The sequence below is a fragment of the Hydra vulgaris genome, chromosome 06 (assembly GCF_038396675.1).
Source record: "Hydra vulgaris chromosome 06, alternate assembly HydraT2T_AEP".
Lineage (NCBI taxonomy): Eukaryota > Metazoa > Cnidaria > Hydrozoa > Anthoathecata > Hydridae > Hydra > Hydra vulgaris.
The window spans coordinates 12780618-12800032 of NC_088925.1; the positions used below are offsets into that span (position 1 = coordinate 12780618).

A 19415-nucleotide genomic window follows, 5' to 3' on the forward strand; every position below is an offset into this window, starting at 1 on the left:
CACAAATTAGTAATTGATTTGTTTACTACTTTAATTTCAAATATAACCATGAGTATATTTGAAATTAAAGTGTTTTAAATCTTAAATTCCAATTGACTATTTATAATTTTTTAAATTATATTTTTGTTATTTTTATCAATTATTTTAAATTTTACTATTTTTATTTTTTAAGTTAAATATTCTGTTGTAAAAAAGTGTTTTTATTTTGCTGATATAAAACATGCAGCATATATCTCTTGATTTTAGTTGCTCTTGCTTTTAATTTAAAATTTGAAAAAGAATTGTGCTACTATTGGGTGGTCTATTTTATTAAAACTATTCTTACAGTTTTTCCCAGTGATGAGATTTTGTCTAAAAATAAACACATAAAAATTTAAGATGATTTTTTAATCTCATTTAAGACATTTAAAAGTATTGTGCAAGTATTGCTAAAGTTTTTTTGACCATTTTTTCTTTTCAATTGGGATTTACGCAATATCTTTATTTATATCTTTGTTTGGTGTCACCTACTGCAGTTTGATACAGCATTTTTGCTAGTGCATGTTTAGGATTGTCTTAAAAGAATTAGAAGGGAAGCGTAATCACTTCATTAAATTCTATTTCATAATATAAAATATGCATGTATATAGTCAAATTTTGTTTAAAATCTTATTTTTTTTATTTACATCAGTAAGGCAAATGTGCAAATACCCATGCTAAACAATAACAATTAATACTTAAAAAATTGTGGAACACTTGTACTATCCTTTACTCAAGTTTCAAGTTTCACATTTTTAGATCAAGTGTCATCACTTATAAAAATTTTAAAAATGTTTAAAGTGGTCTACTCTCGTGCTGCAACTTTAAAAATTTTTTAAGTACTGTATACTGCATACAAGTTTTCAAAAAAAAAATTGTTGTTATATAATAAGAAGAAATGATATATAAGCTTGATAATATCATAACATGTTTCACTTTTATATCAATTTTAAATTTTTAGAAAATGTATGGAATTTATCTGTGTTTACCAGTGATATTCTTGGAGCAGGTACTGATTCTTTAGTTTCATTTACATTGTATGGTGATAAAGGAAAGACAGAGGAAACAGTTTTAAATAATAAAACAAATAACTTTGAGCGAGGCAGTGTTGATCATTTTAATGTTGAGTTGAAAAAAATAGGAGTTCCATATAAGATTCGTATTGGTCATGATAACTCAAAGATGTATTCAGATTGGCATTTAAGTAAGGTCAGATGTTTAATAAATTTATAAATATATAGTTTTAGTTAACTTTATAAATGTGTAGTTTCTTTTTTAGAATTTTTTTGAAACTGTTTTAAATTGTTCTGTTTATAAGGTGGAGCTTGAGAATCCTTTATCTAAAGAAAAATACTTATTTACATGTGATAGATGGATTGGTGTTGGAGAAGATGATGGCCAATGTGTTAGAGAATTACCAGCACAAAGTGGTTCTGCACCAGTATTACCAAGTATGTTAAACTTTGTAATGAATATTAAAAAAGTTAATACTAACAGCACGTATTTATTTATTGCTTAATTGAAATTTATTTAGTTCTACCTTATAAAGTTATTGTTTATACTGGTGATAAGTTTGGTGCAGGCACAAATGCTAATGTGTTTATAAATATATTTGGTGAAAGAGGAGATACTGGTAATAGACCTCTGCTGAAGTCAAAAAATACAAATAAGTTTGAAAGAAAACAGGTAAAAAAAGTTATTAACTTGATTTTTTACTTGCTGTTGATGACAATAATGGTGACGGTTATCATCATCATTGTGAATGGTGACGGTTATCATCATTATGTGAGGAAGATCATAATCATTATTTTTAGATTGATGAGTTCATTGTAGAAGCAGTTGATTTATCTAAATTAACATCAATTAGAATAGGTCATGATGGCAATAACAGTGGAGATGGATGGTATTTAGACAAAGTTATAATTGAAGATCCAAAGACTAAATCAAGCTATCCATTTTTGTGCAATAGGTTTTTTTTTTTTTAAATAAAATATTTTTATAGATAAAAAATTAGAACAAAATTATATAGGTTTTAATCAAGTAGCGTTTTAATAACATAAAATATAAAACATTAAGTGTGTTATTGAAATTTTTTTTTATATACAGATGGTTAGCTACAGATGAAGATGATGGCCTAATTATTCGTGAGCTTCCTGTTGGTGATTCTGCTACTTTATTAAAAAGTAAATTTTATGTTATTATGATTTACTTTTTGTTTTTTACTTACTAATTTTAAATAAAAAAAACTTACTAATTTTAAATAAAAAAAACTTACTAATTTTAAATAAAAAAAACTTACTAATTTTAAATAAAAAAAACTTACTAATTTTAAATAAAAAAAACTTACTAATTTTAAATAAAAAAAACTTACTAATTTTAAATAAAAAAAACTTACTAATTTTAAATAAAAAAAACTTACTAATTTTAAATAAAAAGTAATGAGTAAATAACTAATGAGTTATTTACTCATTACTTTTTATTTAAACACATGTAGTTACATATTTTGGTACATAGTAATTTATTTTAGATTACTTTAGATTAGAACTTTAGTAAAAAATATATACTTAGATATTTTAAAGCTAAAAATATTTTTTTAAGTCTTTACTCCAGCCTACAAATTTTAAAATATTTCATCTCCTTTTGCAATATGTGTTTAAAGTTGCGCATTTTACCATCCAATAAACTTTGACTAAAGGTCCAAGTTTATTTTTTGAATGATATTTTTATTTTTTTAAAAGTTAGCTACTAGTTGTTAAGAAAGTAATAGAAAAAATATGAAAGATTGAAATTTAAATTTTAAGCTGAACTCAGTCTGATGGTCTCTGTTTCTCCCTCTCCTCACTATTCTTCCATTTCTTATCCAGTGGTATGCCCATAAATATATATATATATATATATATATATATATATATATATATATATATATATATATATATATATATATATATATATATTTATATATTTATAAAGAGTTTGATTATTTGAAAAAATAAAACTTTGTGATGGAACTTAAAGTTTCATGCCCTTCAGCAATCATCAGCCTTATTTTATTCTTTAAATCAAGAAAAAACCGTACAAAAAAAAACAAAATACAGAAATTGACAGAAAAAACATAACAAAGCAATGGAATGAGTTCTGACGTCAAAACAAACAAACAATATTTAATTAATTAGAAAATTGATCAATCACCTGTGTCGAATAGGGCGAGAAGAAATTTGTTTCGATGCCTGCACTCGGATAGCATTTCACTTTTTTTGTTTAGCAGATTTTCATTTTTGGAAAATAGAATTTCATATTTTTCGTTTGTGCATAAGTTTGCAGGACTTCGTGGTTGGGTTGTAAGCATTGCATTGCCTAATTATTTTCCATTTAACAACTGGGCTTAAGTTGGCATCTTTTAATTTCCAAAATTCTTTTGATAATTTGGTGTCGTTTTTGTATTTTAGAATGTAAAATGATTTTATATGGTTGACATATCTAATTTTGAATGGTGTTTTACCTACGCTGATGTAGGATTTGTTGACAGGAGTGTTAGTAGGATTATTGGAACTTATATTGGTATATAATGTTTTTTGTTAAGCATTGGTTTGATAAAGGGCAGGTATTTTTATTAAGGCAATTGGAGTTGGTTTTAGGTGGAATTTTTTTGTTGTTCATAATTTGTTGATTGTGTGCGTTTAAAAAAGACTTCATATTCGGCATACAGCAATAGCTTATTTTGATCGTGTTTCTGTTAAAAATTTTGTGGAGTCAGTGATTTATTGGGAAGTGTTTGTTGATCAAGGTTAAAAAGCTTTTTCCTATATTAGTGCTAACATTTATGCTGAAATAACTTAAGAACGCTAACTTCTTAATAAGGCTATTCATTTTGCCGAGCAGCATCTAAACATTGACCCTAACCATAGAAAACCAAAAAAATCATTATTATTTAATGATGATCAAGTTTGGATTAAAAAATCAAGCGATTTATTTGATGTTTCAATGCGAGCATTTGATGGTGCTGAAGTTTGTGAACTTGTGAGAATTTATCTTTTGCTTCAAATTGCACAATTTTATAATAAAAATGATTTCGGATTATACCGCAATGGTGGTTTAGCAATTTAAAAAAAAATTAGTGGCCCCCAAATGGAAAAAATCAAAAAACATTTTGTTGAAATATTGAAAAAACGAACTCACTATATCAATACAGTGCAATATGAAAATTATAAATTACCTTGACGTCACATTAAATCTCAATGACCATACTTTCCAACCATATTCTAAGCCCGGAAACTCTTTAAATTATATTCATGCTGATTCAAACCACCCGCCTAATATTTTAAAGCAGCTTCCGCATTTAAGTGAGTTAAGATTGTCTGCAAATTCGTCAAGTGAAGAAATTTTCCAAAGATCTTCTCCTATGTACAATGACGCGCTATTAAGATCCGGTTTTAATCACAAACTTTCATATCACCCTAATTTAAATTTATCTCATACCAAAAACCGTAAATGGAACATCATATGGTTCAACCCTCCTTTTTTTTGGCTTACAACCCAACCACGAAGTCCTGAAAACTATGCACAAACGAATAATATGAAATTCTATTTTCCAAAAATGAAAATCTGCTAAACAAAAAAAGTGAAATGCTATCCGAGTGCAGGCATCGAAACAAATATATGTATATATATATATATATATATATATATATATATATATATGTGTATATATATATATATATATATATATATATATATATATATATATATATATATATATATATATATATATATATATATATATATTGATATAAATAAAAAATTTACAAATCATTAACTATATATTTATGTCATTTCAAAAAATGGAAGGTTTTTTATCTATACCAATTGTACACATTTTTATTATTATCATATTTGTTAACTGATAATATTTTAAAAGCGCACAAATTTGTTATAAAATTAAAAAAAAAGGTGATTTTTAAACATGGTAGCAGTGAGGCCCAATATACAGCAATTCAAAATTGTTATATTTTTTTGATCTTGGACAGCTCACCCAATTCAAACACTGGTTACAAAAAAGAAGGTTTAAAAGAGGTTTGTGAAAGCTAAGTTTCATGGTTGACCATAATTTTTGTTAACCTGGCGCAATCACGTCGGAGAGCTTCAAATAGCCATAGTCATAAATAAAACTGTTAGGCCGGAGAATCAACTATTTATATCTCTGAAGCAGAGCTGTGATGGTGTTGATGCAAACAATGAGGGGGTGCTGTTGCAATTTAATCACCAGAATCTTAAAGGCACCTGATTGGAGAAGCAGGCTCTATTGGCGCTCAAAGCTTGCAGGAACCTGGTAGACCATAAAAAGTTAAGAAATCGTAAGTTGAGGATAAAATAATATCACATTAAAATACCCAAATGCAAAAATAAAGTATATAAAATTAAATTTTAAAATTATTTACATTTAGGCTTTTGAGAAGCACAGAGATTATTGTTAACTTGCGAAGCTTGTGGTTATGTTTCTTAACTAATAGATGAAAAATTAACAAAAATAGAACTATTTCACATGACAAGTTTTTGGCAAAGACATTTTGCCACATGAAATTCAAATTGTTTTTCCCCAAAATCAGGCTTATTCTTATTCTGAGTGATAAAATAGTCAAAGAGATCAATAGAATGGCTGACTATACATCTTGGGCATTGTGGTTTTTTGATCTGCAAGTTTTCCGATTCTGTAGCTTTTAAAGTAAAACTTAGTTTCATAAGTTTTAATATTTTAATATTATTATTAAAGAATAATATATTTCATAAAGTAACAGTTAAATTATTTAAAAACGATGGTTGACAAAATGGTTTAAAGTCCGATGTAAAAAATATAGAAAATAACTCTTAACCAATTTTTTTTTTCCACTGACTGACTTTTCTCAAAATTGGTGAGAAATATTAAAGAAAGAAAATCAGTAGAAATTTTATCTTCTCAAAATTAAATGTAATAATTTTTTAGCAGTGTCATTTTAAATCTTATTTTATCTACATTGCATTATTTTTAATTTACACTTTAAAAATCAACAAGACTATTGGCAGATGCACCATTATACTGAATGTGATTCTGCTGCATAGGTGGCATTAAAATTATTGTAAAACAGTATGAGGTGTTGAGTTCCATTAACCCAGGCTTGGACAGGAATGGCATGCTATTGCTAACTTTGTAAATGATTTTTTTGTTGACCATGACTGTTTAGATGTTTTGATGATTTCAGAAATGCGCTGAAAAAAGAAATGCCGAGCTAAACTAGAAAAAAAAATTAAAAAAGCTAAAAATTAAAGAAAACAATACCTTACGAAAAAGTATAAAAGCTTTAAAATTAATCTCAAAAAACTCAAACTTGAAGCAAAAACTACTTTTTTTGACATTTTTAATCAATTGAAAAAATAATCAAAAGAAGGTTTATTCTATTTCTTTGATTTATTATTAAATATATACTCATTTTTTTAATCACTTTTATTGAGATCATTTGTTGATATTGTTGTTGTTGTTGTTTTTGTTTTTTTCTATTTTATTAAACCCCAAATTAAAATCTTTTTATTTACTTTTTTATGTATTTTCTATATGTCTGTTTATTCATACTTATTAAATGATTGCCATCACTCCTTCGATCATATTTTTGTATGAGTGACACCATCTTTATCAATCATGAATTTTTTAACGTTGAATATTGTTGTGTTTATTATTGTTGTAATCATAATTGTTTTATTATTTTTGTTGGTATTATATATTTATTATTATTATAATTGGAGCATTGGCAAAGTATCAGTATTGGCAAAGTATCAGTATTTTCTTTGCATTAGTAACGGTAATAAAAGTCCTGATACTTTTGCTATTTCTGCTGCATAGGTGGCATTCAAATTATTGTAAAACAGTATGAGGTGTTGAGTTCCATTAACCCAGGCTTGGACAGGAATGGTATGTAATTGAATGCTATTGCTGACCTTGCAAATGATTTTTTTTGTCATCCATGACTGTTTATATGTTTTAATGATTTAAACATTTCAGAAATGCGCTGAAAAAAGAAATGCTGAATTAAATTTAAACTAGAAAAAAATTAAAAAAGCTAAAAAATAAAGAAAACAATACCTTATGAAATAGAAAAGTACAGAAGCTTTAAAATTAATCTTAAAAAACTCAAGCTGTAAGTCAAAATTACTTTTTGTTAAACTTTTAATTGCATTTTAAATAAATTACTATAAAACGCAAAACACTTTTACAAATTACTTTAATGATTGCTCAATAAATGAACAAATTTTATTTAAATTATTGAGAAGTTAAATTAAATTATTGAAAAGAAAAAATATATAATATTTTTAAATTGTATAAACATTTTTTCCAAACAGTTACCAAAAAAAAAACTGTTAAAAAAAAGTGTTGCCTTTTTAAAATAGTAATTTTTAATCATTTCTTGCTCTGATTAGTAAGTTAAGTTAAAAAAAACAAAATTTTTTCAACTTTTTTTGTAAAAATAGAGGCAATTAAATCAAAAAAAAAAAAAGCAATTAAATCATTCCATTGCAACAGGAAGATTCATTATTTAAAGTAACTTAAATAAAAAATCTTTAAATAGATTTTTAGAATGGCAAAAGTTTAAATGTTTCTAACGTTTAAATTTATCATAAAATATACATGCCGACTTAAAAAGAAATTAAATATAACATTTGATTTACACAAAATGTGTTTATTTTAAACAATCATTGTAATTGATTTTTTATTTTATTTATAGCCTTTGCATAAGATAAAAACTTTTAAAAAGATCAACTATTAAAAATTATTTATAAGGTAATGATTTTTTTATTACATTTAAATTGTTAAAACATCAAAAAAACTGTGGTCAAGTTGTAAAGAAAAAAAGTTATAAACGTGGTTAGTTACAGTGTGCTATCGCATGCCATTTCTGTCCAATCCTGTTAACCGTGGTACTGGCTTCTTCTGACATCTTCTGACAAAGATCACTAAATAGAAATGGTAACATTTCTTTATTCAACTCAAAGGGAGGTTTAAAAAGGCGTAAGAACAGATGGAATCAAAGCTGAAATTTTTCTGACAGCAGTTTTCTGTTGATAAAGACCAACCACTAGATCTTGAATTGTATATTCAAGACCTAGTGGTTCTTGAATATACAATTCAGTATATTCAAGAATCACTAATCAGTATAACCAGACTCCTGATTAATTTTTGATATTGTAAGTCGTAGTTTGAAAATAGCTTACGAGTAAGACACTGTCAGACTTTTTGGGTACAATAAGTTTTAAAGCTTGTAAAATCTTTCAAAATTGTTAACAACTCATAAGAACTCACAGCAAAATTGTAAATCCATTGACCATAGTTTAAGAAATTTGTTTCTCATAACAAGAAATATTTCTTGTTTTAAAAAATAGATTTATGGGTAGAAATATGTTTCTTAAAACAAGAAATTGTTTTAGAAATTTGAGAAATAAATTGCAGGGTGGGATATTTATAAACAAGAAATATATTTTTTATTATAATAAAATATTTCTTAATGAGAAATTCAATTTTGATGGGCTTACAGGAAAATTTATTCAAGACAATATAGAGCATGTGAAAAACAAGACCAGTGGATAAAAGGAACTAGCTACTGCGATTGCTCCTCACTAATGGCAATGAGTTATAAACTCAAAACACTTTGAATGGTTCTAAACTCTAAACCTTAAAAATACATTTTAGAAATATTTTGTTACATATTTTTGTAGATATTTGTCTTCAGCTGAATATATATATATATATATATATATATATATATATATATATATATATATATATATATATATATATATATATATACGTATATATGAACATATATATATATATATATATATATATATATATATATATATGTCAGTATATATATAGATATATATATATATATATATATATATATATACGTATATATGAATATAAATATATATATATATACGTATATATGAACATATATATATATATATATATATATATATATATATATGTACGTATATATGTACATATATATATATATATGTACGTATATATGTACATATATATATGATACTAAAGTACATATATACATTTATTTATAGCAGCCATTAAGTAGTGGTTACAGTATTTGCTTCAGATTTAAGAGATCTGTGGTTCAATGTCTGCTCTAGCCGCTATTGCATTATGAAACAAGCGTGAACTTCCTAGTTATATGCTCTTCCTAGTTAGGTGCTCTGTGATGAGACCGCTAGGTCTTCTTGGAGCACCTAAAATAATCACACAAAAGATATGTATATATATATTGAAATACATTGATACATTTTGATCTAGTTTAATCTACCATTACATCAAAAATCGTAGACCTAATTTTAAAGTAACCATTTTGAATTCGGATTTGTTTGATCTAAGGCTTCAAACAGTTTTTTTAATATCATTTGGTACCAAAATAAAGTTAAAATAACAAAGTTTGAAGAGTGACTGGAAATGACCTCAAAGATCAACAAAAATTTAATCTACAATAACTTGAGTGTAAATTTATCTATTGTAATCAGTAAAACATAGCTACTATATATTTCTTAAGTTAAAAATGCATTGTTTTTTTTTTTGGTACAGAAACACATAAAGAAAATATTGTTGAAAAAATCAACTAGATTTGACGTTAATGTTTGAAAATTCATCCAAGTTTAATCAAAAATTGTAAAAAGCATAACTTTGAACAATCTTCTACTTCTACTTATCTAGACATTCCTTTATTGATTACCTCAGTACACCACAGTCCTTAGCAGGCTGTTTCCACTCCCCCTAAGAGGGATCAACCATCTTTAGGAAAAAGTTACATCTGACAGCAAGAAAAATATTGAAAATACAAATTACAATTTTTCAGGTGTTGTTAAGGAAAGGAGCCTATACTACTGTAACCAAAAAGTTGTCAATGATTTAATCAGAGACCTAGATCTTACCAAGTCGAATGCTAAGCTTCTAATATTCAGGCTTAAATAGTAGAATTTGTTGGATAAAAATGTGCAGTTCACAAATAAGAGAAAGCATCAGCAAACATTTTCTAACTCTTTCAATTAAAAAGATGAGCTGTGCTTCTGTAACAATGTGACCGATCTTTTCAAGGTTATTGGTATCTCGTGTAATCTGAGTGAATGACATCTGTAGACAGTTCATTTTGTAACCTCAAAGCTATGTTACATTACATAGAAACAACTACTCGTTTATTCTGAAAACTCTTTTTTTGCATCTTGAAGACAACTACACTACACAGTGATTGCTAAGTGTCTTGAATTATGATAACTATAGATGTAACAACATCAGAGACTTTAAAATAGTTATGTTCCTCATGGGCCTTTAAGTTTCACAAAATTTTCTAGCAGATTGTAGAATATGACTAGTTTGCCAAGTTCCTGATCAGGACAACGTGAGCAACTTAAAACATTTTTGTTACAGTCGTTCATTGCTTCTTGGTAATCACAAGCCAGAAAACTATGGAATTAGTTTTTATTAGAGTTAGTCAAAATGAGATACAGAATTTTACTCAAAGTTGGTATCCTTGACACTCATCTCAGTAAATTTAAGGAGATTATAGGAGTTTACTTAGAGGATCAAAGCAAGCGCTTTCATCATGATTTAATGGACTTTGATTATGATTATCAAAAACACTATAATGAAGACATAATGATGGACTGCATTTACTTTGTGAAAACATAATGATGGGCTGCATTTACTTTGTGAAAAAGATTTGCAGTTAAATTTTGAATTTTCTTTGTTTCTTTTGCTGTGATCATTAAAATCATAGTCTAATATATATTTTTTTGCCGTCCAGATGTAAGCAGTTTAAACATAACACTTAGAATCTAAGAGCAACAATTTTGTTACATGTATTATATGTTATTATTATTGTTGTTGATATATTGTTGATATGATATATTGTTGATATCTTGAACTTTAAAATTTTTGTCTCTATTTCCATCTTATATAAATCACTGATCTGCTTGTCTTTTCAAATAACTGACTGGCTAATCTTATATAAATCACTAATCTGTTTGTCGCTTCATATGACTGACCTGCTAATTTTTATAAGACCTAACTTAATTTATTTTTAATTTAACTTTGAAATATTAAGTTTATAAATAGCTGCTCATTTTTAAAACAATAATTTGAGTCTTAATCTTAAGTTATGGATGAAGACTCAACAGAAGAGTGTGACAGATTATTTAAATAATATTTTATTAATAATAAATATATAACCAAGTTATAATAATAAATGAATAGGAAATTATATGATTTATTTTATTTCAGCAACTTCTTATCATGTGAGTGTAAAAACTGGGGATATTGCAGGAGCTGGTACAGATGCAAATGTTTATTTGATCCTATTTGGAGAAAATGGTGACACAGGAAAACTTCAATTGCGTCAAGCTCAAGCTAAAAACAAGTGGGAGCGAGGAAGAACAGACATGTTTACGCTTGAAGCAATGGATATTGGAAAGGTAATTTTTTTAATGATATGACATTGTTGATGATGAGGATGACAAAAATAATGATGATGATGGTGATGGTGATGATGATGATGATGATGATGATGATGATGATGATGATGATGATGATGATGATGATGATGATGATGATGATGTGAATGGTGATGGTGATGGTGATGATGATGATGATGATGATGATGATGATGATGATGATGATGATGATGATGATGATGATGATGATGATGATGATGATGATGATGATGATGATGATGGTGAGGATGATAAGAATAATGATGATAATAATGATATAATGTGAATTTTTTTAAAAGATTAAAAAACTAATCATTGGTCATGATGGCAAAGGAGTTGGAGCTGGTTGGTTTTTAGAATCTGTAATTGTTGAAATACCATCTCAAGGACAGCATTTAAGATTTTCATGTAATCGCTGGCTTGCAGAAGATAAAGATGATAAGTTGATTGAAAGAGAACTTTATCCAAGCGAAGAGAGAGAATTATCTAAAAGTATTTTTATCTTTACTTTCAATAAATTTTTTGACTTTAATTTTTAATTAAAAAATAATTTTAAAAGAAATAATGAAATAAATACCAGGTATTCTTTGTAAAGCAAACAAATTTGTATTATATAAGATTATTAAAGTTCCTATTATTTTATCTTTTCATAAAAAAAAGGCATCTTTATGATTTGAGTTATTACAGTTTCATTTTTTTTACTAGATTTTATTTTCAGTTAAGCATTTTAATCTAATAAAATAAATGTAAAAACAACTTTTGTTCAAATAATAAAATTTCATTAATGAAAATTAGAAAAATTAGCTGCATAAAAAATGGTTAATATGTTAAACCATTATTTTTTTAATGAATTTACAATAGAAACTAAAATCTTTTTTTTAAATAATTAAATTTGTACCAAGCTTGGATACATTATATACTTTACATATAATCAACTTTGTGATTTAATGTAGCTTTTGTTGATCTTGACAGAGTAATTATGCATAACTTTTAAGATTTTATAATTATGATTCGCTCATTTAAATTGTTGGCTGTTGCTGTTGAAATAAGAACCTACAGTTTTAGCTTCTTATATGTTTTTGTCAATATATTAAATGTTTCTTTTGAAGATAGGCACTGTTTTATGACTTGAAAATCGAGTTTCTCCCAAAAAAGTTTGATTGAGTTTAAGGGGTTTAGCTGGGCACTCGTGATCTTTTGTTTTATTATTTGTTGAATGTTTGCCCCCCCTCCCTTACCATATTAGAGTTGCCCTAAAGTTAAATGGCTGGAGTAATGCATTTAATATCATTTTTTTTGTGATAATCGTCACACTAACCATCTTCTTTTGTTATGAAACATCTTATATTTAAACACTAGAAGTAGTCTGGAAAGACATCTGGTTTAAATCTGAACATCTGGACTAAGCACCTGGCCTCAGTAATGGTTTTTAAACTTGCAGTGTCAGATGGTAAAAAAATGTCACCAGTATTCGTCGATTCAGATGTGTGTGTGTGTATATATACATATATATATATATATGTATATGTATATATATATATATATATATATATATATATATATATATATATATATATATATATATATATATATATATATATATATACATACATATACATATACATATACAGGGTTGTTATCTGTCAAATATGTTTGAGACATATTTTCTGCCAAATTTTTTTTCCCCACATATTTCCTATTGACGTGTTTTAACATAATTTTATGTCTGAATTATTTTCTGCTGACATAACATGTCTCACATTTTCTATCAATATATTTCAACATAATTTTATGTCTTAACTATTTTCTACTGACATAAAATATGTCAGACAAATTTTCTGTTGATATATTGGTCATAATTTTATGTCTGACATATTTGCTGTTTCATATTCTTGAAGAAAAAATCAATCTAACAAATTTATTGCACATTTCAGCCTAATTTAAAGAGTAAAATGAAAATAGTTTAACAAATTTGTTGCTTCTTTGCAATCAATTATCCTTTATAAAACTTTTATTTTAAACCCTCCAAACAAACATCATTTGTTTCATAAAGTTCTTTTTCTACCCTTTTTAATGATGTATAATTTAATAGTATTGATTAGTATTAGCGATTTCCCTTATTAGAATGTAATAACCATCTCAAACCTTAATTCAAATCAAATCAAAGGCCAAAATTTTACACTTAATTTTTATTACTGGTTTTTATTAGTAAGACTAAACTTAAAATCATTCTTTTGATTAAAATAATAATAAAAAATAACATATTCAGTTATTTTTAGTTAATAGTTGGTCCTCAAAAGTTTTTGTAATGAAAAATGGAATCTCAAAAGATTCTACAGTAAATTAAGAGACCTTGTAGAAAAACAATTGTTTGACCAAAAAAAATGTGAATTGTTGAGATTTTTAAGCAAATTTTATTTTATCAATTAAATCCAGATTTTACCACAATGATAGAGTTTAAGAAATCATTTAAAATGCGAGTACATAGATGGCTGTAAAACAAGACGAATCAAGAGGGAAAAAAAAATCAAAATGAAACAAGAGAAATCACATTCAACTTTTATGCTGGAGAGCGCTGCACGGTAAACTACTTGCAAGATTTCATAAAGCTGACTCCATTTTGTTTTCTGATAAACATTGAATTTAATGTTCTTGCTTACTCCCAGTAAGTAAGAATGTTGAATTCAATGTCTAATGTCACTCTCGCTTCATTAAGAACTCATTTTAAAATTAGTTGACAAATATCTACATCTGATTCTAAAGATGCATTAACAATATTTTGTCTTGTTCTTCCTCCAGTATATTTAATAAAATGGCCAACTTTTTCAGCTTCAGTATCTTATATCATATCTTATATACTTTTCCAGCTTTAATATCTTCAATATAAGTATCAATATCTTCTGAGTTCCGGAATCATCTCTTAAGAAGTACTTGATGAATATGATGCATTTAATTGTATGGATTCTTCTGTTGATGCAGAATTTGACTGTTCTTGCCAAGTGGAATGTTTTTGATGGATTTTGATCAACTGTTGATAACCTCTATTCAATATTTTTGTATTAAACAGTTGATCACCCAATATAAAGCAAAATCTAGGATCCATAATTAAAGCAGTAATAAATGCACTTTTAAATTAAAAATAAACTTGCTCTTGTGTATTGATTGGGTTGTTCAATAAAAATTTTAATCTCAAATCACCTGCTGGAATGTCCTCGATTTCTATTTTCATTTAAATTCATTGAACGTAGAATTTACCTATTGATAGTTTTGGTGATTGAAAATCCATCATAGATAAATTTGTTGGTAAAAATGCATTGAAATATTCATCTATAAAACTCCATGATGCACCATTAATTTTAATTTGTTGTGTCTTAGCCTTTAATATGCTTCTGCGTTGGTATATAAATCTTCTATCATTAAACAAGTGGAATCCCAATTAATTATGCCTAAGGTTCAGTTAACTATTTCCCTGCCCTTGATATATCTGCAGCTAACTCCAAACACGTTTCTTCCATATTGTGACACATTACCAAACATTGAATCATTTCTCTAACTTATTGATTTATATCAACTTCTAGCTTTATTTATTTAATTAATTGAATCTAATCATCATTGATGACATTACCATCATTTCGATGTCTTGTAGCTGGAGAAGCTTCAACTAACTCAATTTTGTCGGCTTTTTCTTTGTGTTTTTGAAGAAGGTGTTCTTTGAGGTTACTTAATTTGCCTTTGTAAAATTTCTTGCACATTTTACATTTTCCTCCTTCTTTATTAATTTCAAATTGACTTGTTCATTCAATAAATTATTCTCCATTTCTGAATTTAAATTATAAGGAAAACGAAAAAAATGACAAAAAAAATTATTCAAATATTTAATCATTTCAAATATATTTTCACACAAAACATTTTATGCAAGTTTATGGCAGTTAAATATGGAGTTATAAAGCAAATATCAATTATTTTTTTGTTAAATAAATCATAATTATTATCACTTTAAATATATTATATGTAATTAGTTATAAATCACCTGTTCATTTTCTTAATATGAATTTAATGAGCTGAATATAACTTTTGCTAAATATTTCAAATCTTTATCTCAAATGAATTTAATTTGGCACGAAATTTTTGAAATTCTGTGAACTGTTTTTTTTTTGATAGAATCTTTTAAGATTTAATTTTTAGTTACAGAAACATTTGAGGATCAACTATTAATTAAAAATAATTGAAAAAGCTTCTTTTTTTTTTTCATTATTTTAATCAAAAGAACAATTTTAAGCTTAGTCATACTAATTAAAATCACTTTCAGTAATAAAAATTAAGTTTGCAATTTTACATTCTAATAAGGGAAATCACCAATACTAATCAATACTAGTAAATACTATCAAATACTATCCAATGATACTTCAATACTAGTCAATACTATCAAATGGTATATTGCTAAAAAGGATAGAAAAAGACTTTTATGAAACAACTGATGTTTGTTTGTAGGGTTTAAAATAAAAGTTTTATAAAGCATAACTGATTGCAAAAAAGCAGTAAGTTTAACTATTTTCATTTTAATGCAAAATAATTTTGTTATATTGATTTTTCCTTCAAGAATATGAAACAGCAAATATGTCAGACATACAATTATGACTAACTATATTGATAGAAAGTTTGTCTAAAATATTTTATGTCGGAAAATAACTCAGACATAAAATTTTGACAATAAAAATTATATCAATAAAAAATATGTGAGACATTTTATGTCAGCAGAAATTAATTCAGACAAATTTATGTCAAAATGCATTAATGGAAAATATGTGCAACATTTTGTCAGAAGAAAATAATTCAGACATAAAATTATGTCAAAATAAGTCGATAGAAAATGTGTGGGACATTTTATGTCAGCGGAAAATGTCTGAAAATATGTTGACAGATCTGCCAGACATATTATGTTGTAACAACCCTGTATGTATATATATATATATATGTGTGTGTGTGTGTGTGTGTGTGTGTGTGTGTGTGTGTGTGTGTATGTGTGTGTGTGTGTGTTTGTGTGTGTGTGTGTGTGTGTGTGTGTGTGTGTGTGTGTGTATATATGTATATATATATATATATATATATATATATATATATATATATATATATATATATATATATATATATATATATATATATATATATATATATATATATATGTATATATATATATATATATATATATATATATATATGCATATATATATAGCGGAAAAGATTTTACTGCTCGTAAAATCTTTGGTTTACGGTATTAATGGTATCAGCAAATATACCTTTGATAGGTTGTAATTGAAACTTCTTTTTTTCAGATGTCTTTGCTTTAGTCATTACTGCTTTCCTAGCTCTAACAACTTTCTTAAGATCTACAGCCAAATAGGACATTTTAGGTCCTAAAAAGTTACCAAGAATAAGGTCTTGAAGAAAAGCTGAAACTACTGCTGATGTTGCAGCTGGTGAAATATCAAATCTCAAAGAAGCTTCAGCAGTATTACTAGTGGACATAAAATTTAGTTTCCATTTATCTGTTGAAACAGGTTCATCTTCCATTTCTATTCTATTTGAATTATCATCACGTATGAAAGACTCAACATAATCTTTATTTTTTGAAGTTTCTTCCTCTTCTTTTTTTCTAATTTGTTTTTCTAGACTCGACTTTCTTTTCAGCTTTTTCTTTTCTAAAGAAGCCTGTCTAGCTGTTTCCTTAGTACCTTTACAAGTCATTTGATATTTTGATAGTGACCCAGTTTTTTCTCTTTCAGCTTTTAACCAAATAAGTTCACTTTTTGAAATCTTTTTTTCCCTCGGACAAGTACACTGAATATGTGCAAAATCTAGACGGCTATTTAATTTTGAGCACTTTTCATTACAAAAAGTGATTTCACTTTTACAAGATGCAATGTCAAGCAATTGATCTAATTTGATTTCCCAATAGAAATCAAATTAGATCAATTGGTAGAAACAATTTTTTGGGCTGGTTTTCCTCTAGAAATATGACTAAACTTATTCCAGACTAATTCTATTTTTTGTACCAAAGATATCTTGTTTATTAACACAGGAAACTTGAAAAGAGCATTCGATCTTGTCCACTGTTGAAGAATCAAGTCTGCTAATTGTACACTAAGTTCTCTTACAGACATAAGCCTCCTTAAAAATAAAACAAAGTGAAATCAAATAGTAACAAAAAAAAACAAAAAAATAAAATGAATACAATTTTGACTCTTTTTTATCCAAATTGAATCTAGTAATTTTAGGAGCACTCATTCTTCCTATTAATATTAAATACTAGTAATTAACAAAACTGGAAATCAACCAAACCGAAAGTACTTTTGCACTGCATATTCTTGTATGAGGTGAATAATTATGAGGTTGTATAAATAATTATGAGGTTGTATAAATAATTATGAGGTTGTATAAATAATATATGAGGTTGTATAAATAATATATGAGGTTGTATAAATAATATATGAGGTTGTATAAATAATATATGAGGTTGTATAAATAATATATGAGGTTGTATAAATAATATATGAGGTTGTATAAATGCACTTACAGAAGTAATTTGTTTCCAGTTTTATTGATTGCTAGTATGAATAAACGAAAATATATGTTTAAATACAAAAATTATTTCAGAGTGTGATGTATTGTATTCTTTCCAGAGTACATACAGAATAGTACATTAGTACAGAAGTGTGTATTATGTGCATTGTGCGCAAACTACACTTTTGTACTAATGTAATAAACGTAGAAAATAATGTACACTTCTGTACAATGCAATAAATGTAGAGATAACTGGTGAATACAAGTAAATACAAACAATATTTCTGGACAATGTAATAAATGTAGAAATAAATATTTAAAAATAATCTACAACTTTTCCAAACTTTGCATTTCTAAATATACAGGGCAGACGACACGGTTCTCAAAGTTGGGGGAGTTGTGGGGAGCACAATCATCAACTGCTAAAAAAGGTCCTCCATATCTAAAAACTTCAAAACCTTTGTTAAAAAAAAAAATCTTTTTTAGAAAAAGTGAGGGGAGGGGGCAGTGACCCTCTGATCCTCTGGCATCATCAGCCCTGGTATAATCTCAATTTTTTGTTAGACACAAAAAACATCAAAATCAAACTAAACTCGCTGAGATATGACTTTTTTAAATTTGTGATTTTTTACAATCTGACATCTTCCTAAAAGAACCAGTTCCCCGTAGGTAAAAAAAAAATTTTTTAAATTTTTTTTAATTATATATATTGGCACCATAATATTGATGCTGGAAGTTTCTTTGCTCATTTTTTTTTAAGTGACATACCCTAATATATATATATATATATATATATATATATATATATATATATATATATATATATATATATATATATATATATATATATATATATATACATATATGTAAATATATATATATATATATATATATATATATATATATATATATATATATATATATATATATATATATATATATATAATATATATATATATACACACACACATATATGTAGTTGTGTGTAACTTTAAGTATTTTTTTAAAATAGAAGTCCCTTATGAAATAGAAGTTCATACTGGAGATGTAAGAGGTGCAGGAACAAATTCTAATGTCTTTATTGTTCTATATGGTGAAGAAAAGAAGTCAGAAGAGTTTTGGCTACGTAACAAAACAGATAATTTTGAAAGAGCACAAGTTGATAAGTTTAAAGTAATATTTTTCATTATTATAGTAGTTTATTAACTTTTTAACTTATTTTAAAACAGTATTTTAAATTAAATTTAAATTTTTTGTATTTGAAAAGAAAAGAAAAAAACAAAATTAATGTAAGCAAACATTTTTTATTTAAAAAAAATGAGATT

At 26.2% G+C, this 19415-nt stretch overlaps 1 protein-coding gene across 2 annotated transcripts in view; it reads left to right on the top strand.

Annotated features, from left to right (window-relative positions):
* LOC100214525 (lipoxygenase homology domain-containing protein 1) overlaps positions 1 to 19415 on the top strand; it is a 91122-nt gene that overhangs the window by 33333 nt on the left and 38374 nt on the right. For both annotated transcript variants that reach the window (XM_065799244.1, XM_065799243.1), the window contains exons 17-24: positions 980 to 1227; positions 1337 to 1469; positions 1553 to 1704; positions 1833 to 1987; positions 2125 to 2201; positions 11321 to 11511; positions 11829 to 12021; positions 19103 to 19263. In XM_065799244.1, coding sequence (XP_065655316.1) covers positions 980 to 1227; positions 1337 to 1469; positions 1553 to 1704; positions 1833 to 1987; positions 2125 to 2201; positions 11321 to 11511; positions 11829 to 12021; positions 19103 to 19263 — 1310 coding nt within the window. The remainder of the gene's footprint in view (positions 1 to 979; positions 1228 to 1336; positions 1470 to 1552; positions 1705 to 1832; positions 1988 to 2124; positions 2202 to 11320; positions 11512 to 11828; positions 12022 to 19102; positions 19264 to 19415) is intronic.